Source organism: Peromyscus californicus, unplaced genomic scaffold (genome assembly GCF_007827085.1).
Source record: "Peromyscus californicus insignis strain IS unplaced genomic scaffold, ASM782708v3 Scaffold_16__1_contigs__length_79575227, whole genome shotgun sequence".
Classification (NCBI taxonomy): Eukaryota; Metazoa; Chordata; class Mammalia; order Rodentia; family Cricetidae; genus Peromyscus; species Peromyscus californicus.
In genome coordinates this window covers 72,845,783-72,870,625 of record NW_026294458.1, presented here as the reverse complement: position 1 = coordinate 72,870,625, position 24,843 = coordinate 72,845,783, and the positions used below count along the sequence as shown (strand labels likewise).

Here is a 24,843-nt window from a genome sequence, read left to right as displayed (position 1 = left end):
AGGGCACGTGCAAGCTGGAGGACAGCTGTAGGGTGGACGCTCTCTTTCCACCTTGCCATGGTGACAGGGACCAGACAGGTCGGGCTCAGGCTCATGTGCAAGCTCCTTTACACACTAAGCCACTTTGAAATTCCTTGAGCTATTCTGACACACCTGGTGCCCCTCCCATCTTGGCCCCGGCATTCAGATGTTCGGCCGGTGCTCGATCCCCAGATAGATCTTAACAAGTAAAGCTCCTCTCATTGCTTGTCCAGGTGTATGGGCAACGCATAACAGACGTCAAACTTCACACAGACAGACACACATACACACACACACACCCAGGAATGGCGACCTCCACATCAGAAAAAAGGCCATTATTGCTAATGCTCTAAGCCTCAGCCATCAGGGCTGATGAGCAGCCTCAGTTAAAGGAGCCCCTGAGCACAACATTCACACCGACTCCGTTCTTCTTTAAGTTGCTAGGCTACTGGACAGTCACGGAGAACTACACCACCGACTGGGTTCATCTGTTCCTCACGCCTTTTCCAAGAAGGATTTAAGTAGTCAAATGGCAGACATCATCTTATATTTTCTTTATATGATCAAACCTTCAGAATAGGACAACACACAAGATGGCGCGTTCGATTGTTAACAATGAAAACATAGTTTGGGAGCAAATCAGTCTCAAAGCAAAGTATTTTAAAGGACCCCTCCCCCACCAAGACTTCCCATATTCAAAGGGGAAACATGGATGACTGATGTGCAAGTCTGCTATTTTTCAACGCCGTTTTGAGGAATCTGAGAACCTGATGGCTGCAATCCTGACAGAAGTATAAGTGAGCCCTGAATTACGCAATGTCACGAGATTGGCAAATAACTCGTCAGCCTTACTGTCTTCACACTCATGGTCCTTGAGGGAGCAGAGGCAGGACAAGCCAGAGTTTAAGGCCAGCCTTGGCTGCATGGCTTGAGGTCAGCCTGAGCTACAGGAGACCCCGTGTCGAGGAAGCAAGGAAGGAAATAAATAAATAGTTTTGTAAGCCAGAAAGGAAATCATTCGACTCTTCTCTTTTAAGAGAAAAAGTTTCAAATGTTTAATTGTAAGTTTAATCTAAGCGCCAGGCAGAACCTTGACAAGTATGGAACCTGCAGACTGAGTCCAGCAAACAGAATCCAGCACACAAATGCTCACGATTTACACTTTTTTCTTTTCAGCACAACCCTACGGTACAGATCCCAACATGTTTTCACTGCCACAACATCCAAAGGTCTGCTCACTTACACAGAAGTAAAGCGATTTAAAGAACGAGACATGAGCGAGAGGCAGACTTCCTGACGGAGGCACTTACCCTTTCCCTCTTAACCTCCACCAGGAAAGCAAAGGGTTAAAAGCAAGGTGAAAGACGTTTAATGACATGGTGCACCTTACAGCGCATCTAAGTTCTACTTATGGAATCAAACTGGGGTTAGCTGGCCAACTCCGGGAAAAGGAGTCATTTGTTAGAGGCTCCCCACTATCGCAATAGTTCCTCATTGAAACACAGATCACTGTTTAATATCCTAGGATGAAAAACACATATGTCTCAATTCTTAACTTTCGGTTACTTGTAAGTGAATCAAGAAATTCAAGTCATTTAGAAAATAATTCAGATCAACCACGGTGCTTTATTCTCCTTTTAGAATTAGATCTTGTAACGTTACAATATAGACTGTATTGGGTTGTTCGTTTACGCCAGGAGCACAAACTGCAGCAAAGTAAAACTCAACATTTTTGTTAATTTTCCAAAGAGTAATGCACATTCTCTGTATTTAATTCATCACTTAAAAAAACCAAACCAAACCGTAACTTGCAGCAGCTGTGAGCGGAGGAATTCTGCATTTGCAACTATTTCTTCAAGACTCTTCATAGTGTGTAGTGGTCTAGCCTACACAATCAGGTAGTCACGGGACTGAACGCACACTAAGGGTGCGATACACACACCATCCTTATCACCTGCATTAAAGTGCTGTCAAGACACACTTTGAACACAAACTTCCATTCTGAGACAAAGGAAGGAACGTTGAGTTTCTGCTCCAAAGACCTCGACTCTGCACCCTTGGATTTCACACTCACTGGAGATTTCCTGATTGTGCAACAAAGTGCAAAAAGGGGCCAGATGCCAATCTTTGCCATCTTTTGCCATCTGGTGGCCATCTTTCTTACCATGACTACATCTCCTGGCTGGATGGTGATTTCGTCGTGACTTCTGGATTCAAAGGGGTACAACGCTCGGTAATACACCACTTTTACGTTCTCCTGTGCAGAAATTGTAAGCGGGCCTTTCTCTGTTTAGGAAGAGGAGGGACACATTACAGGAATCACTGACATGCTATTGGAAGTCTTTCCACCCATTCAAGGAATTTCTGACACACACACTGAATGCTGAAGGAGAACAGAATCTGAGAGGAGCAGCTAAGAACACTGAGAATTCATTAGTGGGTTCTCCAAAAACAAGTTCCCAGAACTGAGTGTGGTGGGCGAGGCAGGCCAGAGAGCCTTTCTCTGCCTCTTGGCTCTAGCAATGCGCATCTGTAAAGCATCAACAAGCTCTGCTCCCCACCCAGGGCGTTGCTGGTGGATGACAGCAGATCCGATCAGCTAGAGAAGGGGAAGAGGAAGAGAAACACAACTTTCCACATAAACAGAGGTAAACGTTGGTCTCTGGGGCACTTAACAGGATCGCATAACCCTAAGTGCTAACTCCACATAATGTCCTAATGACCCTGGGGAACTGAGTCTTCTGTACTTCTGGGTCACGAATAATGAAGATAATTTAGATTTTTAAATCAAATGAAAAAATTCTCAAATGCATTCTGGTAGAGGACACTCTCAGATTTTGGCTAACAGTTAATTACAGCCCTCTGAATTTTTCTACACACTAGCTACAAGTAACTTGACACCCATCTTAGCTGAAAAGCAGTGAGGTAGATTATTATCTGTGTGACCTAAGGAGAAAAACTGTCCTCAGTTCACACTGAGAGGAGGCACAGGAACTTTACTGGCCCCGGAGGTTAAAGGAATTTGAATTCCTTTTTAGACCACAGAGAAACCTCAGAAAGTAAGTTGACTCTGCCTTGGACCCTCCTCCATGCCCATTCCAGATCCTTCTTCCAGCCAGAGCACCTTAGGCAGGGCCAGCTCCTAACCCAGCACTGAGTCTCACTCCCTCCCACCCACCCACCGTGGGGTCAGGGAGCAAGCACGTGGTTTATGAGACGTGTCAAGGTATTTGCTGCTTTCTGTGGGTGGCTAAGGATTTCGAAAACACATCTGAGTTTTCACCTGATATTATCTAAGGGATAGCTTTTATTAGTTAACTTTCCCTAAACAAGTTTAGGTCAACCTTCTACTTATTTAAATTTTTAAAGAGGCAAATTGTATTGAAAGAGCAAAAAAAAAAAAAAAAAAAAAAAACCAGACACACTTTCAAATGGCACAAAAGCCAGTGTAGACAAAAACCAGTTGACACAGCCTAGCAATTTCAGGGGAAAATAACAAACTAGAGAAACAGTAAGTGACTTTTTGCAAAATAGGTCAAGTTCAGCATTTGTAACATACATACTAATAGGGTTTGATAATGGAATTCATGCCACTTGGCTCAGGTCTGCAGAGGGTTCCTGGATACCAGTGGAGTGAGGCGACTTGAACATATTTGAACATACCCGAGTGGTAAAGAGCTACAGTATCCACTCAGAGACAGACATCTCATTGATATTAGTATAAGCAAGCTGGGAGTGGTAGCACCCGCCTTCAATCCCAGCACTCAGGAGGCAGAGGCAGGCAGGTCTCTTTGAGTCTGAGGCCAGACTGTCTACACAGTGAGCCCCTGTCTCAAAACAACAGAACTCAAGATCACGATTAGGCACAGACCCTGCTCAGAGGCTCTGGGGAGCTGACGCTGTCTACTGTACATAACAGACATACCAAGGTGACTCTGAGAGAGCTGGGCACCACACAAGAGCCCCACTGCACAGCCTCCGCCCCTTCCGATACCTGTGCTGGACCAGGGTGCCTGGACAGCTGGCTTGGCTGCGTCTTGGTGGGGATGGAAAAGCCGACTCAGCTTGTCCTGCACTTCCGGTTTGGCTCTCTCTTCGCCCTCCTTCTTTCTGATGCTGTCCTCCCTTTTCAGTTTGTCCTCCTCGTGGGGTTTTCGAGGCCTCGCATGCTCCTCCTGCTGTGCGTGCTCCAGCCATTGCTTGTCCCTTTCCTGAACTCGTCTGCCAACAGAGACGCTTGATTACAGCAAGGAAGCAACCCTGATTCTACAGTCCTGTCCCCGCTTTTCGTCAAAAAGCCCCTCTGGTCAGGGAGCTGCTGAATATCAAGGGAATCTGCTCTTCACACACACAATGGAATCCACAGAATGACTTCTCTGGCTTTGAGCAAAATGAAATCACATGATTTAAAAACACAGGAAGAAAACTGTGATGTATTTCATAAAGTGGCTATAAATAAGACCAAGAAGAAGTATATCTCAATGCTGAAACTGTTATCAAACCACAAAAACCAAGACCAAAACCAAGCTACAGAACCCAGATGAACATAAACTTGATGAAAACTGGACATCTAACATACTGCAAACAGGCACTGCTTAAGTGAGCGCATAACTACGAGAGTCTTACAGTCCCCCATGCAGAAGGCACCACATTGACATGCATACATGTTGCTCCCAAACCTGAAGGTGAAACACATTAACTGACATCTGGGGCTGGAGCAATGGCTCAGTGGTTAAGAGTGCTTGCTGTTCTTGCAGAGGACCTGGGTTTGGTTCCCAGCAGTCACATGATAGCTACAACCACCTGTGACTTCAGAGCCACAGGTTCCAATGCCCTCTCCTGGCCTCTGAGAGCACCGCACATATACAGTGCACAGAGATACACTCAGGCAAAAAACCTAATATACATAAAATGTCTTTTAAAAAGCACAAAAAGGCCAGGTGTGGTGGTGCTTGCCTTTAATCCCAGTACTACATAGAGGCTGAAGCAGGAGAATCTCTGTGAATTCCAGGCCCACCTGCTCTACAGAGTGAGTTGCAGGACAGCCATGCTACACAGAGAAACTCTGTTTCAATGTGTGTCGTCGTCCCCCCCCCCCCCCCTGCAGCCAAAGCATTAAAGTACATTTATTAGAGGGTAAAAAAAGAAGAGACTTATGAAGGTAAGTTTTGGGTACTATTTACTCATACAGTTAGTTAGAATGTGCAGTACATAGTCTATTTGTAGGATGGTGTTTTCTACATTACACTTTCAGTTTATTTACGCTCTGTAGGAACGTAGTTTCATGTTGCTGCACTAGTTAAAGCATTGTATCAACTATAACAACACTGGAGACCAGGAAGATGACTCAGTTGATAAGGGCACTTGATCCAATCTGACAACCTAAGTTTGATCCGCAGAACATATATGGTGGAGGAGAACCTACTCTTGCAAGAGGTTCTCTGCTCTCCACAGATGCACAGTCACACAAACCTCTTTGAATGCCCAAGGTGCGCACATACAAAAACAAAACAAAACAAAAAACCCAATCCTACAGTGTTAAGTTGGGGGGGGGGTGCTGAGTTCGAGTTCATCAACACACACAACGAGTCCCACTCTAAAGGGAAAACCGAGCAAAGCAAAAGAGAAAAACGTCCAGTCTAATAAACGGGAATGAGTTCCCGGGCGTTAAAAATAGAAGCGTACAAACGCAAACAGGCCCGGAGGCTCCTGTGGAGTGTCACCCACCGTCACCGACTCACCCCACGATGTCTAGTGCCCCCTCTTTTCAGAGTAATTTCAATAACCCGTTTCTTATAATCCGTAGCATCTCCCTGGGACATGTGGTCATTCTCACTTCCCGGACTCTAAAATTAACTGAATTTCAAATAGCACATACCCATGAACAAAATCAGAGACACCAAAAGGTAACAAGAAAATTTCTATGACTACAGAATGTTACTTGGAAAAATACTAGACAACAGGCACAAACATCTGAACAGAAGCAGACAAAAGTATGTTTGTGTCCTAAGCAGCGATGGCAAGTCTTCGGCTTTTGTACTCCAGTTTAATTTGCAGTTGCAATAAAGAAGAAAGGAGCCTGGGAGGTACAATCCTAGTCCTGCTGGAGAAGCTGTGTGGCGAGCAAGCTCAGGGGCTTTGCTTTCAAACCATGCAACTTTGACTATCACTGTTATTAAAGGGCTGTGAACTGGAAACCTATTTTGGTCATTGGCATGCAAATGAGCTAACCAAGTGTCCCAATTTCCTAGTCTACCTCCATTATCTACATGGCAGATGACTGGGAACTGAGGAAAAACTTCAGGGGCACTTTCATATGCAGACTTATATATGCGCGTCTGCTTGCCCACACACACACTTGGAGAAGTGAGACTCGGCAGAGCAAATCCGGTTTCTCCAGAGGACTGCAGCCCAGGGAAAGCCTCACCTTTGAGCCTCTTCCTTTTGCTTTTCTAACTCCAGGCTCTTCCGCTCCTGCTCTTTCTGTCTCAGCCGTTCTGCCTCAATGGACTTCTGTTTCTGCAGCTGCTGCTTGCTGTGTATTTCTCTTAGCTCCTAGGAGGGATCAGGACAGTTTAGGGAAGACATAAGCAGATGCACACAAACTGTTGACGGGCATGCAACATTTCACAGTGGCAATGCCCTGGACATGGGCAGATGACTTTTCAGGGTTGACAAATGTTCACCTGGAAATTGAAATCACTACATTTTAACATGACTGGTGACCAGTCACTGTCCCAGATTATATCCCAGCAGGCCACAATGCACCATGCCATTCCTCGCGACATTTACTTATCTGTGGGGCTGGGGATTGAATCTGGGACCTTGCACACACTAGACAATGCTGTACTACTGAGCCACACTCCCACCCTTCCCCCACCCCCACCGCCAGGATCTGCTCCTAAAGGACTTCGCCTGTGAAGGGCAATGGGAGTTAGACTGGAGAAGACTCAAGAGTACTGGAGGGCAACTAGTTTATGATAGGTTGATTTATGAATAAAACTATAGTTATTATGATAACTAATCCATACCAAATTTCCCTTGCTTTGAAAACACACACAACACTTCCCACACAACCACTGTTAAAAATTCTTTATTTCCAGCACTCAGAAGGCAGAGGCAGGTGGATCTCTCCAGGCCAGCCTGGTCTACAGAGTGAGCTCCAGGACAGACAGACAGCCACACAGAGAAACCCTGTCTCGAAAACCCAAAATCAGCAACAACAACAAAACAAACAAACAAACAAACAAAACAAGAAACCCTCAGTTCCTTCTTATGACAGACTGGAGTCCATGGATTTGAGGGCTCTCTGCTCTGAGGGCTTCACCCCCCAACACACACTGCAGAGGCTATTTTTCTTCAAATCACATCTATTAGAGAGCCTCTGTCCTCACAAGATCCACGTGTGAAGCTGTCAACTGCCCCACACCAAAACAGCAGCTACTTTCAAAGTGAAAAGTTACAATTTGATGGTGATCTCTTAGGATCTGATTTCCTCGTGGCATAGCATCCCCAAGAAACAACCAAAATGTCCCACCAGCCTACTGAAAACCACATCACGTGACAAAGCACTTCAGATCAGAAGTGTGAGCACCTAGAACTATGAAAAACCACGCTAGTATGGGGGTGTGGTTTGGTGGCATCTGCCCAGAGTACACAAAGCCTGTGGGCTCAGTCCCTCCTAAGAGAGGTACCAATGAGACAAAAGGTTTAACTGGAAATGGGGTGGTAGACAGGGAGCTATGAGAGAGGATGGGAGGGAAGGGGATCTGTGGGGAGAACTGGGCAGGACGAGCATGGAGAGTTAGGCTTGATGCAGCTTGGGTGAGCCCCGGAGACAACAGCCCTAGGTATATAGCTGCTGGGATAAGGATACCTAGGACAAGGGCTTTAGCTAGGGAGGGACAGAGGCATCCAAGAATGGCCACTGGGAAGTAACGATGGCGCCCCACTATGACTGAAGTTGTGATGGAAAAGTCAACTCTCAAGGGGAGAAAGAATTCCATTTCTAATTTCCTTCCTCACCGGAGTACCATGGGGTGTTACAGCCTCACAGCACTATGTCAAAAACTCAGCCACAGTGGCTTCCACAGTAATTCTTAATGAAAAGTAATAATCCCCAATAATATGAATGGATAATCTGGTTGCCGATTTAGAGCTGGTATTTCTAAGACAAGCAGAGGAGATCAACTCATCTAAGCATTCTTGGCTAAAGTCAAGTGTCACCCACACAAAAGGACCAACTGTGGAAGGATCACTAAATCAAACTCCAGAGTCCTGAGGACACACAGGACATCTAATCCATGACCGACTCGGCACAGAGGCCTTATCAGAGGCCATAGACACCACAGAAAGGTTTACATTTTATCCTACTTCGAGACCTCATCAGCAACAGCACAATCCCCCTGTTTCCTGTGATGTAAGAGTAAGAAGGAAAGGGGAAAACTAGGCTGGTGCTCAGGAAACTGAATGCATCATCTTATTTATTTACTTATTTGCAGTGTGTGCACGTGAGGTCAGGAAGATGTGTGGGTACAAGTGCATGTGGGGCCAGAGTCTGACCTTAGGTGTTGTTAGTCCTATAGAGCTGTCCACCTTGGTTTTTAAATAATTTTACTTTATGTGCATGAGTGCTGTGCCTGCATGTATGTCTGTACATCATGTGCATGCCTGGCGCCCATGGAGGCCAGAAGAGAACAATGGATCTCCTGGAGCTGGGGTTACAGAGGGGTTTGAGACGACATGTGAGTGCTAGGTCCTTTGGAAGAGCAGTAACTACTAACCACTAAACATTATGGTTAAGATATTTGGAATATAATTAGACTGTCCGTGCTAAGGAAAGCTGTTTCAGTAACTATCAACATGGCCACAGATAAGGAGGTACTAGAAAGGCTGGCTTCTTCACAGTGCTATCTCTAAGCACTGTACGTTAAAGAGACCCCAGTCATTATATGCATGTCCCTACATGCCCTTCAGACCACGACTGTAGATGTAACCAACCGTCTTATTAAATAAGAAACACAGAACCAATGCAAAGAAGCAAGAGCGTGGCAGTGGTGGTGCACGCCTTTAATCCCAGCACTTGGTAGACAGAGCTAGGTAAATCTCTGTGTGTTCAAGCATACAGCCAGCATTGGAGACACACGCCTTTAATCTCAATCCCAACCATAGAAGACCTGGAAGTCTCTACAGACAGGCAGTGACGAGGCAGTCATGTGTTTGGGTTTACAACCAATGAGAAGGCAGAACAGAAAGTCTATATAAAGACAAACACACAGGAAGTAGCTCTTTCGGAGAGGTCTCTTGGCTTAAGAGGCTAGCTGCAGGGTAAGGCTCTTAGCTCTGATCTCTTGGCTTTCTTCTTTGCATTGGTTCTGTATTTCTTATTTAATAAGACAGTTGGTTACATCTACACACGACTTGTCTAATCAAGTTGAAACTTGATTTCCTGTAAAACGAGGTATAACAAGGAAGTTACAGATTAAATAATTTAAAACTGGTGTTTCAAGAGCATGAATTTGAGATGGTTGTTGTATATAAGACGCATTTATAAACAGAAATTTCTGGTAAATAAATTTGGATACTGAATGAAGATATTAAGTAGTAGTAACGCAGCTGGGCATGATGGCACATGCCTTTAACCCCAGAACTTCTGAAGCAGAGGACCGACATAGTGAGTTCCTAAAAAAAAAAAAAAAAAAAAAAAAAAAAAGGAAGGAGAGAGAGAGAGAGAGAGAGAGAGAGAGAGAGAGAGAGAGAGAGAGAGAGAAAGTAACTTATGGCAGCAACACTGGCTATTGAATCCGCCCCTGGGTAGTCGGGTACTGGCTAGATGGTTCATCTGACCATCAACTATCCAGAGACTGATTTTTAGAGTTCCCATCAAATCTATTGAGTCTTGAATTTTAGGCACGTCAAATCAGGAATCAAATCAGTCCCTAGGTGTCAGGGTACTGTACTTCTGCCCTGCCCTCTCCTTTATAAACAAAAGCAAAGTCTCTGGCTTGGGGGTGATGCAAAACTAAGACCATCTTGGAACCTTTGTGGGAAGAGAGGGTGAGGCACAGCTCACACTACCCCCGGCCGGGCTACCTGCCATCTCCACCCCGGGATAGTCTTTGGACTATAGAAACACTACACTGAAGGTATCTATCTAGAAGCATGGGAAAGCAGAGGAGCCTGCATCTCCAAGAGAGCAGAAGAAAGTGTAAAGGTTGAGCATTTGAGGACATGTGCTCAAACCCTGAAGTCACTAGCAGTGCTATAATTCTAAGCACGCTAATTCACCATTTTTTCATTTATTTTGCAGTGGGAATTGAACCCATGGCCTCATGCATGCTAGGCAAATGCTCTGTCACTGAGCTATTGCTTCGTAGTTCTGTGATACTCTGGTTCTAATATGAAACAAAGTCCTGCTAATCTGCCTACAGCAAGACACTGTTCTCTCTTTATTAAAGACTTGAGAATTTCCACACTGTTTATCAGATAGAGAGAACAGATATACAATTCTTCTTAAAATAAAGAAAATGGGAAAAGCCCTCAGAGGAAGAATGAATCTCAAGCAGACATTCTAGAGGAAGGAACAAATTAGATTATGTGATTATGGTATTTATTTATAAAAAGAAAAATAATCAACATCCTTAGTTTTTACTTCTCCGCCACAAAACTACACACATTTATACCCACAAATGTGCTGTCTTACACTTTACAATCAGTGCTAAACTGGGCTCTGATGATCCCCTGTTGGGGCCTACAAAATCAAACAAGGTGTGAGTCCGTGTGAAGGTAAGCAAGCAGCTAACCACAGGCAGATCCTCACATGTGAGTCAACTGCTTCACACGGCTTCGGTGTCCTAGGCAACTCACTTTAAAGCTTTTCAGTACCCCAGACAGTAAACTGGTTCATGTCGCCAGTGAACGCACAAACTTCACGAACATGAACTAAACCTGCTAAAGCCTAATTTATTGTCGGGCTTTCTTTTGAGAAAGGAAGGTTGAGAATACAGCAGATGCACGGCCAGCTAGATGCGTGGGCCGACTGGAAAAGAAGGTGGGCCGACTGGACAAGAAGAAGTAAATCTCACTCCGTTGATGGAGAGGCTCCGGAAGCACTGCTGTATGGAGAGGGCCTCAAAGAAACACTAGACTCAGGCCGAGGCTCCTTGTGGTCTAATCCCTACAAGGAATTATGGTTGCTAATGAATGCATGCTCTGAAGTCAGGGAAAGTGCTTTGTGTATCTTCCAGTGTTGTGGAAACAAAGAAGAACAGCAGGAGGCCACAAAGAAACTAAATGCTAACTCAGCCCCTTTGTTGGCTCAACAAAATTACAAATCTTTTGGTTCTTCAACAACATTTCTGTTTTGGTTCCTACAGGTTTAGGAGGAATTTTAGAAACAACAAACCTCAGACAATATAACACCTTCACCTGACCCTGCAAGTGGATATTAAGCTACAAACAACACAGCTATGTTTTTCATTTGCCTTATGAACTTTACAGTTAATAAAAAGCCAAAGTAAGAATTAAAAAGGCAGAAAAAAGGTTATAATTTTAAAACAAGCATATTTGGGAAAGAGCCAGTGTGTGGGGAAGCTAAACTTAGCCTCTGAGAAGCCCTGACACCACAGGCATCACCAGTTAAACACTAGTCACAGGACAACTCAGCCCTTCTGAGGGTGTTCTCTTTATCAATGGCAACAGCAGTGATCGTCAACGTCATTTAATCCACAGATCTGAGCATTAGTCCAAGTCTGCCTAGAACATATTCCTAACATCTGAAACTTGTCTTAGGTCAAACTTCTAGAAAAGTAATCAGCATTATGGCAACTGTGCCCTTTCTGTGTTCAGAAGAAGCTGAGTAATGCTCAGTGGTTTACACACCCAGGGACTTCTTGAAAGCATTGTCAAATTGCTTCAGTGTTAGATTATTCTTGCTTAAAACAGTGGAAACTTACAATAGGAGCAAACGCGAGCATTCTTATTGTACATGTGGATGGAGAACTCACAGATGCACCTCCAATACTGATAAGGCACACATACTTTCATATGCTCAAATACAGAACACACACACACACACACACACACACACACACACACACACACACACACAAGCTAAACACGAAAGTAATGTGAAGAAAACCACTAAGCTGGCTAAACAGTACTCCCTAAGGGTGAGCACTTTCCTGGAATTGTACAATTGAGAACTTTCGTTACCCAACGCTGAAAGAACTGCACAAATATTTTAACTTGGATGTCTAGACAATCTGGCATGGACTCTCAATCCAGAGGGTAACAAAAAAAATCTCAAATATGCTAATTTAAAATTCTCTTTTAGTAGTCAAGGCATTTTATTTCTTAGTATCAGAAAATAAATGGCCCATACATAATAAAGTATAAGGAATTTCAAGGTAGAAAACTAAAGCAAGTAATTTTTTTGAGAAATATAACATCTAATTTCTGATAAGAACATAAAATAATATATAATAATTATTATAACAAACAAGTTTTTCTGTCCTGGTTTTTTTTTTTTTTTTTTTGGTTTTTCAAGACAGGGTTTCTCTGTGTAGCTTTGCGCCTTTCCTGGAACTCACTTGGTAGCCAAGGCTGGCCTCGAACTCACAGAGATCCGCCGGCCTCTGCCTCCCGAGTGCTGGGATTAAAGGCGTGCGCCACCACCGCCCGGCTCTGGCCTGGTTTTGAGTTAACTTTTTATTTTATTTTTCGAGAAAGGGTCTCATTATGTAGCTCTGGCTGTCTTGAAACTCACTCTGTACACTAGACAGGCTTTGAACTCACAGATATCCACCTGCCTCAGCCTCTGAGTTCTGGGATTAAAGGCGTATACTACCACACTCAACTTGAGTCTACACTATTAAGACAATAGAACACCACACTAAAAAGAGGTTTTTTGTGGTGTTTCCCCGAGTTACTTCACAGTAACAAAGCCACAGCCATGCTAGAGACAGCAGCAATGACCCCAAGAGACAAGGAAGTTAAAAGGCATTTAAAAATGAAAGGTGACAACACAGGTCTACACTTCACGATATTAAAGGGATGGCAGAGAAATCTCAGTCTTACATAAAAGCATCTGAACACACGAAAGAGAGCACATTGGGCCATACTCTTGCAGGTGGTGTGGTTATAAGCTGGCAAAAGGAAAGAAATTCATAAAACTATAATGTGGAGCAGGGCCAATCACACAGGCCTAACTTATAGACGTCAAAGAAGGTAAGGACAACTAGGGGCACCATGGCATGCGCTTTCCGGAAGGCCTGAGCCACTGCTCACAGACCAGCCCAACAAACCCTTCTGCCTGGGATTCAGCGCCACCTCATCATCACGGGGTAGGGCATGCACACACACACACACACACACACACACACACACACACACACACACGAGTCACCTTCAGCTGGTTGTTGAAGACATCGATCTCTTGTAGTTTTGACCTGGTCTCTCTCTCCACCTCGTCCAGCTGCTCTCGCAGCTGCTGCCGGGCCAGCTCTTTTGCCTCCAAGGCTCTTTTGAGGGTTAGAAGTGAATCTCCTGTTTCAGAAGAGCACACAAGACAGAACTGTAGCTGGCAGTGAGGAACACGTTCACCCTTCATGTCCCTGGAGGGGATGGAGCTGACAAACACTAACTACTCAGTGATAAAACAAGTGTGTGGCGTGCACGAAGCCGGAGGATTAATCAATGCCAGCACTGAGGAAAAGGTCGTCAACTTAAAAAAAAAAAACACCTTGTAGTACTCAGGAAGCTAAGGCAGGCGGAGCGCTGGCTTTGAGGCAACCCTGGTCTACATCGTGAAACCCTGTCTCAAAAGAAAGATATAAGTAAGTGAGATACCTACTGTGCAAACTGTTCTGCTGAACTTGCTTTAATTGGTCATTGAGTATCTGCTTTTCTGGAATAAGTCTTCCAAGCATTTGCTGAGATTCCTAGTAGAGAGAGGGGGAGAGAGCGTGAGCAACGAGTGCCTGAGCCTCAGAAAAGCCAGCACCCGAGTCTTCATCTCCAGACACCCCAACTTCACCCCGCGCCTTTCACGCATTTAACTGCCATTCTCACGGAGGGACGGACTAACCCCAGTGCTCTTCCCTAGGATGAAGTGAAGGTGCGGCTCCCTTGGTTCTGCTTATGTGGTTGCTGAGACACTGAATACTTATCAGCTTTAAAAAGTGCAGTTCAAGGAGGTCTCAGAGGAACTTAAGATCTCTTAATTGCAGAGATCCAGCAGAGATGCTGTGAGTGAGTTACCCCACCATTCTGTTCTGAGTGCTGGCACTCACTAGCACTGCAATGAGGCTCACTGCATACCTGAAGTTGGCCACAGAACTCAGAAAGGCATCTGTCACAGCTAGAATGCTAGATGCCACCCAGGTTTTTCCATCACACAGGAATTTTAAACACAGGAGTCCTGAACCAACCCCTTTTTTTCTTTTTTTTAAAACTGGCATAAGAAAAAAGCTAAAACCACACTGTATAAGGAAGGCTATTTGGAGTTTTGATGGGTAACGTGCCAAGCACAGTGTTTGTTTAAGTTCAGTTGAAATGATCTTGTAGTCACTTTAGTAAACTGGCAGCCTTGCTGATTTACTTGACATTTATTTTTACCTTAGGGAGAAAAATGACTCTTGTTGTGAGAAAAAAATGCCTTACTTAAGAGTTTCCTGCAGAGGCTCAGAACCAGTCAGTCCCTTGGGAGCCAACTGTGGACACACACCAGGGTCTGCAGAAGGAATTGTGGGATTGGCCTGCACGGTAGGAGGGTAACTCAATAGAGAGGATTCAGGAAGCTCTTAGGCTATGAAGAACCCACTGCCAGACTTTCACAAATCAAAATATACAGCAGATCGTTGTCCCAGGGAGCAAAGCCCACGCAACTGTTCCTTGACTTATTCTCCCTCAGGCAAGGACTCTTACCAAGCCACCCTCAAGTTCATTTCTTGACCAAGATGGAGAAGCTTCAGGAGGAACCCGGCTCCAATCACTGAGACTGTCTCACTCATGCAAACACCACTTTAAAATGCATAACCCAGGCTGGCCATGGCTCAGGGGTTGAGATGACCCAGGGCTGTTGTTGCAGAGGACTCAAGTTGATCCCCAGCTGTCTTAGTTAGGGTTTCTATTGCCGTGAAGAGGCACCATGACCACAGCAACTCTTACAAAGGAAAACATTTAACTGGGGCTGGCTTACAGCTCAGAGATTTAGTCCATTATCATCATGGTGGGAAACGGGGTAGTATGCAGGCAGACATGGTGCTGGAGAAGGAGTTAGGAGTTGTACATCTCCATCTTTAGGCAGCAGAAGGAAGACTCTGTGCCACATTGGGCATAGCTTAAACATATATGACCTCAAAGCTCGCCTCCATGACACACTTCCTCAAACATGGCCATATCTATTCCAACAAGGCCACACCCCCTAGTAGTGCCACTCCCTATGGGCCAAGCACTCACATGTGAGTCTGTGAGGTCATTCCTATTCAAATCACCATACCAGCACTCAGCTCATAACCACCTGTAACTCCAGCTCTAGAGAGTTCTACACTTCTGGCCTCCATGGGCACTGCCTTCAAGGGTACATAGCCACACAGACACTCAGACGTACATTTTTGTTTTAAAGTTAATCTTCTTAAAAATGTATGCACATCAATATGAAGAGGACAGGACTGACTGCATGCAAGGGGCAAAGGAAGCCGCTCTCACTGCCTGTGTGCCTTCCCTCCTCAAAGCACGGGCTGCCCTTCCCCTCGCCACTTATTCAGGATCTGCATTTACCAATAAGTGAACACTTTTGTGTGTGAGAGTGTGTTCGATCATAAAACATTCAGTCAAAATACCAGCATACTGAGCACATGGCCTTTGCCCTAAATATTTTGGGTAATATTTTATGGTTTCTCAGTAATAGTTAACAAGAGAAGCTACACGGGCAGGATGTGGTGGCACACACCTTTACTCCCAGCACTAGGCAGAGGTATGTGGATCTCTGTGAGCTCAAGGCCAACCAGGGCTACAGATTGAGGCCCCCACCTAAAATAAATAATAAACAAATAAAAGAGGCTACAATACAGAAAAATATACTTCAAAAAAGTGATTTTATAAAAATATTTGACAACAATTTCTGGGCATGAACATCTCATATTGGCTACTTGACAAGATGATGGCCCCAAATCCCAAACTGATGATGACTTTCAAGCACATGAAGCAACGGGCACAAAGGGACTCACACAGCACATCTGGAGGGAGACTGCTCCTTACTGAGTGAAGGACGGCAGCAGTCACCAGGGCCAAGGGTGCACCTCACACGGGTGTGTGCCCCAGCACGGCCACCACCACACCTCACACGGGTGTGAGCCCCAGCACGGCCACCACCACACCTCACACGGGTGTGAGCCCCAGCACGGCCACCACCACCAAAAAAGGGACAAAATCAGTAAGGAAGCTAGAACTCTGTCATGAATCAACTTGCTCTAACTGCTTACAGGGCACACCACCAAACGGAAACACAACGTTCCTACTTTTCAGGTGTATATGGGATATTCACTAAGATTATACACTTGGTCCAAAGCCTCAATACAGTTAAAAGGACTAAATTCACACAAAATATTCTTTCAGATCATAACATACGGAAACAAGAAACAAGTAAGATAAGTACTTAGAAACCAACAGCCTAAGTTCATCAAGCCCATCAAAGAAATGGCAAAATAAATAAATGAAAGCGTTAATGTCTAAAACCCCATGGGGTATAACTATAGCTGTGGCAAGGGCGTCTGTAACTCAGAATATTTGTATCAGAAACAAATTAAGGCCTAAATTAAATTATCTGAGCTTCCTGCCAATAAATCTAGAAAAAGTAAAATTTAATCCCAAATTAGTAAATGGAAAGGAAACAATAAAGAAAAGAGCTTAAGTTGATGGTATGACAAAGACATGTCACAGAAAAATCAACATAGAAAAGTGCTTGTTTGAAAAATATCGCCGGGCTGTGGTGGTACACACCTTTAATCCCAGCACTTGGGAGGCAGAGGCAGGAGGATCTTTGTGAGTTTGAGGCCAGCCTGGTCTACAGAGCGAGATCCAGGAAAGGCACCAAAGCTACACAGTAAACCCTGTCTTGAAAAACAAACAAGCAAAAAACAAAAATCAACAAAGCTGGGTGGTGGCCCATGCTTTTAAACCCAGCACTCAGGGGGCAGAGGCAGGGGGATTCCTGAGTTCCAGGCCAGCCAGGGCTACCCAGAGAAACCCTGTATCGAAAACAAAACAAAAAAGAAAAAAAATTCAATAAAACCAATAAGCTTCCCGCTAGGTTGGTCATGAAAGTCAGAGAAAGGAGATCAGAAGGAGGAAGGGGAGCTGGGGAGGGAGGGAGGACAGAGAAGCAGAGCCAGTGGTAGAGCAGGAGGAGGAGAGGGGGGACTGAGAAGCAGAGCCAGTGGAAGAGCAGGAGGAGGAGAGGGAGGACGGAGAAGCAGAGCCAGTGGAAGAACAGGAGGAGGAGAGGGAGGACGGAGAAGCAGAGCCAGTGGAAGAGCAGGAGGAGGAGAGGGAGGACGGAGAAGCAGAGCCAGTGGAAGACAGATGCAATGGCTGCCATCAGGAAAGGAGAAGGATACACCACTAGGGACCTAGACTGACAAAGGAGAAGAGACACTGTGAACACCTCTATGAATATATATTAGATCACTTAGATAACTGAACAAATTAATTACAAAACACATTACCAAGAAGGCTCAAGAAGAAACAGAAAGTTTCAATAGCTTTATTATCTACTGAATACAGTTTTCTTTCTTTTTTTGTTTTCTTGAGACAGGATTTTTCTGTGTAGCCTGGCTGTCCTGAAATTCGATCTGAAGGCCAGGCTGGCCTTGAACTCAGAGACCTACCTACCTCTGCCTCCTGAGTGCTGGGATTAAAGGTGTGCGCCACCACCACCTGCCTGGCTGCAAGGAAAATCTCATAGACTTAACACCTGTACACTGAAAACTAAAAAACACTGTTGAAATACGTAATGACACAGAGACTGAGGCCATGTGATTCAATACTGTTAAGATGACAAATCTTTTCAGATTAATCTATAAATGCAATGAAATCCCAACAAAATTCGAAGATCAAAAAAACATTATTTAAACAAAACCTACCAGGCTATTCCTACAATTTACGTGGAGATATAAAGAACTAAGGATATACATAAGAAAAAGAGGAAATGAAGGGAAGAGGGAGGGTAACCATGGAGTTCACACTAGGAGCCGTAATTATCAACAGACTGGGAGGAAGGACAGCAGAGCAAGGAACACAACCCAGAACAGACCTCTACAAGAATATTCAATTAACTCCCAACAGCTACCAGGGAACGTCAGTGGGAGAGTTCAACAAACGCTGCCGAGTTTCTGTGTGGAAAACAGATCAGTCTCAACCTTTATCTGAACCTGCATGCAATGATCAACCTGCGACAGATTGGACCCACGCACAAGGAAGTCCTCAAAGGAAGCAGAGCTCGGACTTATCTCACCGGGAGTCGGTGATTTCTTAGAACCAAGGGAAAATTTAGCAAACTGACCCTTATCAAATCTGCCCCTTAGAAAAGCAACACAAAAATGATAAGACAGTGGGGTACATGCCTGTGGAACTTGGAAAGAAAGCAGAGACTCGAGTGATTGCCATAGGTCTGAAGCAGGCCTAGTCTACAGAGAGTTTCAGACCAGCCAGGGATACATGGCAAGATCCTGTCTCAAAAACCAACCAAACAAAACACATCAAACAGAAATAGCAAGTGAAAGCTGGGGTACCATGGTTGACAAGAACATCTATCTGCAAAACAAGTTAGCTGACAAACAGCCATGCTGGTTAGGCAAATGCAAGGAGCTCACCACCTTCAATCCAATAAAAATGGACAAAGGATGTGTCCTTCAACAAAACCCACAGAGACACATGCCAATCAACACCCCAAATGGCACACAACAGCACCGGAATGCAGAGATGCAGACTAAAGCCACAGTGCCACATCCCCAGCAGAGGTGGTAAAATTCAGTCACAAACGCTGGTGAGGATGAGGAACAGGCACACCACTCACCTACATGCTGGTCAGAAAGGAAATGTGCAAACACTGACAGCTGCTCATGAAACTCATGATGAACAGCAATTCACACTGAAAAACTTGCCCAAGAGCAAAACATATCTCCACGTAAGACTTGCACATAAATTCTCATTGCAGTTTTACTCTAAGAAATCCCCAACAGGTGGGCGGTGGTGGCACACACCTTTAATTCCAGCACTCAGAAGGGAGGCAGAGGCGGGCGGATCTCTGTGAGTTCGAGGTCAGCCGGGTCTACAGAGTAAGTTCCAGGATAGGCTCCAAAAGCTACACAGAAAAACTCTGTCTCGAAAAAGAAAAACAAAAAATAAAATAAAGTAAAAAGAAAGAAAGAAAGAAAGAAAGAGAGAAAGAGAAAGAAAGAAAGAAAAGAAATCCCAAACTGAGGCCAGCATGACGGCTTAGTGGGACGGCCTGCCAACCCTGGCATGGTAGAAGAGAAGTCACACCCATAGCTGTCTTTCACATCTACATGCACCCTCTCCCCCCCCCACACACATAATAAATAAAACTGTACTAAAAAAATTTTAAACTCCACAACTATGTAAATGGTGGAATGCTACCTAGAGATTAAAAAGGAACCTACTTATTCACTCCATGTCAATTAAATCCCCTAGCCAACATGTTGAAAGAAAAAGCCTGACAGAGAAGTATTTAAAGGATTGACAACCTACAGATAACATCAACATTCACTGACACCCTATAGTTCAAGCTTTGATAGGAAGGCGAGTGATCACATCACAGATTTGGACAGGCAGTAAAATGGAGGCAGAAGTGCTAACAGCACTCCACTGTATCCCCAGCTAGTCATCTACACGGTCATTCACATATCTACTGAAACACTTGATCCCATTAATCATCCCACCGATGGACCACAGTCCTGAACTGACGCCCATCTGCTCCACCCAGCAGTCCTGGTACTGTAACTCTGGGACTGGCCTCCGGTAGCCTGGGCAACCTCAGGACAGGCTCTTCCCTGCCTGGAGCTTTCAGCTCATCATCAGCTCAGGTCTTCGCTCAAATGCCATCCTCACAGAAGCGCCTGTCCAGAAGACCTGAATTAAGCTGAAATTTTTCCTGGTCTTCAGGTTCCTCCTCCCCTTCCCCAGCCAGCCAGGCTGAGCATTCCTGATCTGAAACCCGCTGTCTAAACTCTACACTCTTCAATGCTTTGAAGATTGGCAAGAATCCTCAAGAGGAAAATTCAACACCTGGCATGATAGTTAAAATGGAGATGCACTAAAAATAACACAAAAGTATTTTCAGGGTCTGCATATAAAGCATATATGTAACATAAAGTTCATGTCTAGACTGGGCTCCTTTCCCTAAGATACTCAGCATATGTATGCAAATATTCTAAAGTCAAAAAAAGAAAACCTGGGATTTTTTTTTTTTTTTTTTTTCCTCCGAGACAGGGTTTCTCTGTGTAGCTTTGGTGCCTTTCCTGGAACTCACTCTGTAGCCCAGGCTGGCCTCGAACTCACAGAGATCCGCCTGGCTCTGACACCCGAGTGCTGGGATGAAAGGCGTTCACCTCCACCACCCGGTGAAAAGCTGGAATCTTAAACAGCTCTGGTCCTAAGGGCTGTGGGAGAGAGAAACTCAACCCTTACATACTTTACTTATATGGTTAGTGACCACCACCCCTACAGACAGCATCAGTTAGGTTATTCACCGCTAAGGCTTCTGGGCTCACAGATGCCTGGCCCAGAGCACTGTCCGGAAAAGCAGTTGTTAGTTTACTTGGAAGCTACTTCTCAGGCAAGGACCCAACCTATTTCCTCCTTGCCCCCAGTGCCTAATGAATGGTGGATAGTGAACCTTTGTTAATAAGCGAATGAATTAAAATACAGGCACGGAACTCACCTGCAGCTGCTGCTGTAAGTGGGTGATTTCAGCAATTCTCAACTCTCTAGACTTGTTTGTGCTCTCAATTTCCTGCCTCTGGGTCGTCAGCCGACATCGGATATCTTGAAGCTTTCCTTCCAACTGATGCTTTTTGTCATTCTTCAATAAAGGAAAGACAGCAGGGTGAGTGTGGTGTCTAAGGTCTCTGTGCAGGCCTGAGGAAGGAGAGCCGCACTCACCAGCGCCTCCAATTCAAACTCCAGAGTCTTCCTCCGGGCCTTCAGGACCACAATGCCCTCCTGCTCTTTGTTCCTCTGATTCAGGAGTTCCTGTCTCCGGTTCCGCTCCCATTCTAGTTGCCGCTGGCGTTCAAGTTCCCGCTTTGCAGCCTGTGGTTATAGATCGCTTATTAATTTCCGAATTCTAACACTATGCGATGTTTCTTAACAAACATGTCTAGTGAGCCCCTCCTCCTAATGGTGAAACGCCATATACTGTCAGCTCACGTACAATGGGCTCTGACTATGCAGGTATAGGACACAGATGAGGACAGGGCCGTTCCGCTGGAGTCCTGTCCTTCTTGCCTCCCAGGAAGCAAGATGGACTCGGTAAATGTGTCGTCTTTGTTTACAGACTCAAGGAGGAAGGGAAGTTTTCTTATCTAGCAAAATCAAACTAAAATCCTCAACGACAAGAACAAATAAACTTGATTTTCTCCTGTTGAAAGAGAAGTTACTTCATATAAGTTGAGTGTTTCTTGTCCAGAGGATGACAGGGACTAGAAATGTTCCTGATTCCTGAGGTCAGAAGTGTTCCTGATTCCTGAGGTGTCTGCATGGGCTTAACTGGTTAACTGCCCCTAATGTGAAAATCCCAAATCTAACTTTTTGAGTGGACTTTTGGATTTAGAAGCATTTCAGATTAGATTTTCACATCAGGGGCACTCTAAACATATCTCAAGTTTTAAAAGCCCGTGACTCCCAGCTTCCTAATCACTATTTCCTTTTTAACCATAAAAACTGTAGTTTCAACATGCCAACCTCTACACTGACTGCCAGGCAGTGTGACGGCCTCTCATTTAGCAAACCCTGGGGACACACAGAGCCTAGGGTCACTCTCTATCTCCAGGGACTAGGGATGTCAACATCTGCTCAGCACTGCTGTGCTCAATCCCCAGCCCCAAATAAACAAACACAAAACCCTGTTATTATCTGTATAGACTTGAACACAAAGCTACTAATGACTACATACTTTTCCTAAGCAATAACTAGAAGATGAAACTAAAACATTTTTAAATAAGAAAAAAAAACTTGTCTTTACATTTTCTTCACATGGGAGAAGAGGAGCATTGCTTCTGTAGCAATATACTCAAACAAGGACAGACAGGGAGCCGATTCCCCTTCAGGGTCTAGCACCAAATTCACCACTTCTATAGAAACGGCAAATAGATACGGTACACAAGTTAGCAATTCCCAGGCACTGGGAGAAGACTAGATGGGGAACAGCTGCTCAGTGGGTCATGGAATGTTCTGGAAAAGACGGTGGTGATCACTGAGCAACTCTAGACATGCTAAGCCTCACAAGGAAAAGAAGAGTGTGTCTGAACCACGGCCCCCAGAGGCGGGCGGGCGTTGGGGCTGCGCACCTCCCTCCTCTCGATCTCCTTCCTCCTCTCTTCCTCTCTCTGCCGCTCCAGCTCCCGCTGCTTCTCCAGCTGCTTCTCCAGCTCTAGCTGTCTCTTGCGCTCCTGCTCCTGCCGCTCCCGCTCCTTCCTCTCCTGCTCGGCCCGCTCCAGCTGAGCCAAGCGCTCCTGCTCCTTGCGCTGCTGCTCCAGGAGGGCCTGCCTGCGCTTCTCCAGCTCCAGGTTGCCACGCTCAAAATTCTCCCGCTTCTTATCTTCAAACGTTACTTGAAGACAAAGAAGACATCAACCATGGAAAAAAAATCACCATTTTCAAAGAGTAACTAGGATGCATACTTGCAGTTCAAACCCAAACCCAGAACTGCCCAGGGCCTTAGGATACTCTAGACTGGGGAGAAAAAAGAAAAGAAAAGAAAGGAAAAGGAGGAGGAGGGGGGGGAGGGGAACGAGGAGGGGCGAAGGAGGGGGAGGATTCTGCCAATGTCCTTTCCTATTTAAGACTATACACAAATGTTTACTGCCCACAGAAAGAGACAACCCCCAATGTAAGAATTCTTGTATTTATTTGACAACGACACTGTGTTTCCACTGAATGTAATCAGTCCCTACACATGGAATGATGATTCATTCCTAACTCCCTCAACTCTGACTTATTCTGTGGAGATGTGTTTCCCACAACTCTTCTCCATCTTGGCCAACCCCAGGTAGGCTTGAGCATGCACACACAAACTCTCCACTTTCTTCAGTCTCCGGGTGCTGCGTCAGCGGGTCATTTCTATAGGTGCCTTAAATCTTATAGAAACCAGGTGTGGAGACACGTACCTGTAATCCCAGCTCTCACGGGACTCAGGCAGAAGACTGCTGTGAAATCCAGGCCAGCTTGGGCCACATACAAAGACTCATGTCTCAGAAAACAAGCCCCCACCCCAAAACTAATATAGTATTCCTGAGAGTATAATCACAGAAATATTTAAATTTTTCACTGTACTTAACATACAGCCTAGCTCATAGATCATTTATAGTAAGTATTTTATCACTAAACATAATTGAAAAGCAATTTAATCAGCTGGAAGAGTGAGTGCCTCATACAATTAACTGGGGAGCACTAAAAATGCACTGTGACACCAGCAGAGTAGTTAAGACAGAGAGACTTAATAATTTCAACTGCATCTTAGCATCATTATCATCTCATTAATAATTCAGAGCCATCTCATTTCAGACTAACTTAAAGGCATAATAGATTTGCCACTGAAAATGAGGGTTATTTATATAATCAGTTCACATTAAAATTAAAATACGTTCCTTCTGTTTACAAGTCCCCAGTTTTCCCGGACAAGCAAAATAAAATATCAATAGGAGACTCAAGTTTCTACTGCGGCATTGTTGATAGCAAGAAACCACCTTAATGCCAAAGGTGCTCTGTATTCCACGGGTAACATTTATAGAAGTTTTTCTTTCTTTCTTTCTTTTTTTTTTTTTTTTTTCCAGACAGGGTTTCTCTGTGTAGCCCTAGCTGTGTCCTAGAACTTTCTCTATAGACCAGGCTGGCCTCGAACTCACAGAGATCTGCCTGCCTCTGCCTCCGAAGTGCTGGGATTAAAGGTGTGCACCACCACTGCCCGGCTATTTTTATAGAAATTTTGTTTCACAGCAGGCATTCAGGTTTCAATTAGACAGTGGGATAAAGGTGCACTAGCAGAGTTCATAACCTTCTCATTTCTCAGTGATTCCAAGGTGTCTCCTCCTGCCTATATGTGGCTGAAGAAATGGCGGCATCCTGCCGTCCATCAGCTAGTCAGCTGTGGGCCGCTCACCGGGTAGCTTCTTCTCCAACTGCTGCTCATCCTCTGATGCCGGCTCCTCGGGCAGCCTCTGATCCACCGACGAAGAGCTTATGACGGACATCCCACTGCCGGAGCGAACCCTTCTGCGAAAGAAAGGAAGGAATGACTACAGCTCATCGTGGAGCAGGTTTTAGTGAGAGTGAGAAAGAGCACAGATTTGCTTTTCTCTACTTGGAAAGTTTTTCAGATGGGCATTTGAACGTCATCAGACTCTGAGTGCCAAGCTTGCTCAAAACGCTGCTGCTAGAGATCAGCTCGGTGGTGGCACATGCTTGCATGCATTCGATCCCCAGCACTCTCCAAACCAATAAAATACCTAGAACTGCCACAAGGTAGAACCACCCCTGAGGGCTGAATCTGTAACCACTCGGTAAGTAAGTTTGGTGGCTATC

At 44.9% G+C, this 24,843-nt stretch overlaps 1 protein-coding gene across 10 annotated transcripts in view; it reads right to left on the bottom strand.

The window, feature by feature from the left end:
- Window positions 1–24,843, bottom strand: part of Itsn1 (intersectin 1) — a 193,227-nt gene that overhangs the window by 76,687 nt on the left and 91,697 nt on the right. For 7 of the 10 annotated variants that reach the window (XR_008218920.1, XM_052741204.1, XM_052741199.1 and 4 more), the window contains exons 11-20: window positions 24,422–24,534; window positions 22,611–22,873; window positions 21,205–21,354; window positions 20,984–21,124; window positions 13,874–13,961; window positions 13,427–13,566; window positions 6,449–6,576; window positions 4,016–4,242; window positions 2,186–2,307; window positions 1,332–1,346 (exon numbers count right to left, since the gene is read on the bottom strand). Coding sequence is in view for 8 of the 10 variants with exons in the window: in XM_052741204.1 (XP_052597164.1) it covers window positions 1,332–1,346; window positions 2,186–2,307; window positions 4,016–4,242; window positions 6,449–6,576; window positions 13,427–13,566; window positions 13,874–13,961; window positions 20,984–21,124; window positions 21,205–21,354; window positions 22,611–22,873; window positions 24,422–24,534 (1,387 nt within the window). In the remaining 2 variants the exon portion in view is untranslated. The remainder of the gene's footprint in view (window positions 1–1,331; window positions 1,347–2,185; window positions 2,308–4,015; window positions 4,243–6,448; window positions 6,577–13,426; window positions 13,567–13,873; window positions 13,962–20,983; window positions 21,125–21,204; window positions 21,355–22,610; window positions 22,874–24,421; window positions 24,535–24,843) is intronic. The other 3 variants (XR_008218921.1, XM_052741205.1, XM_052741200.1) reach the window with 1 other exon arrangement.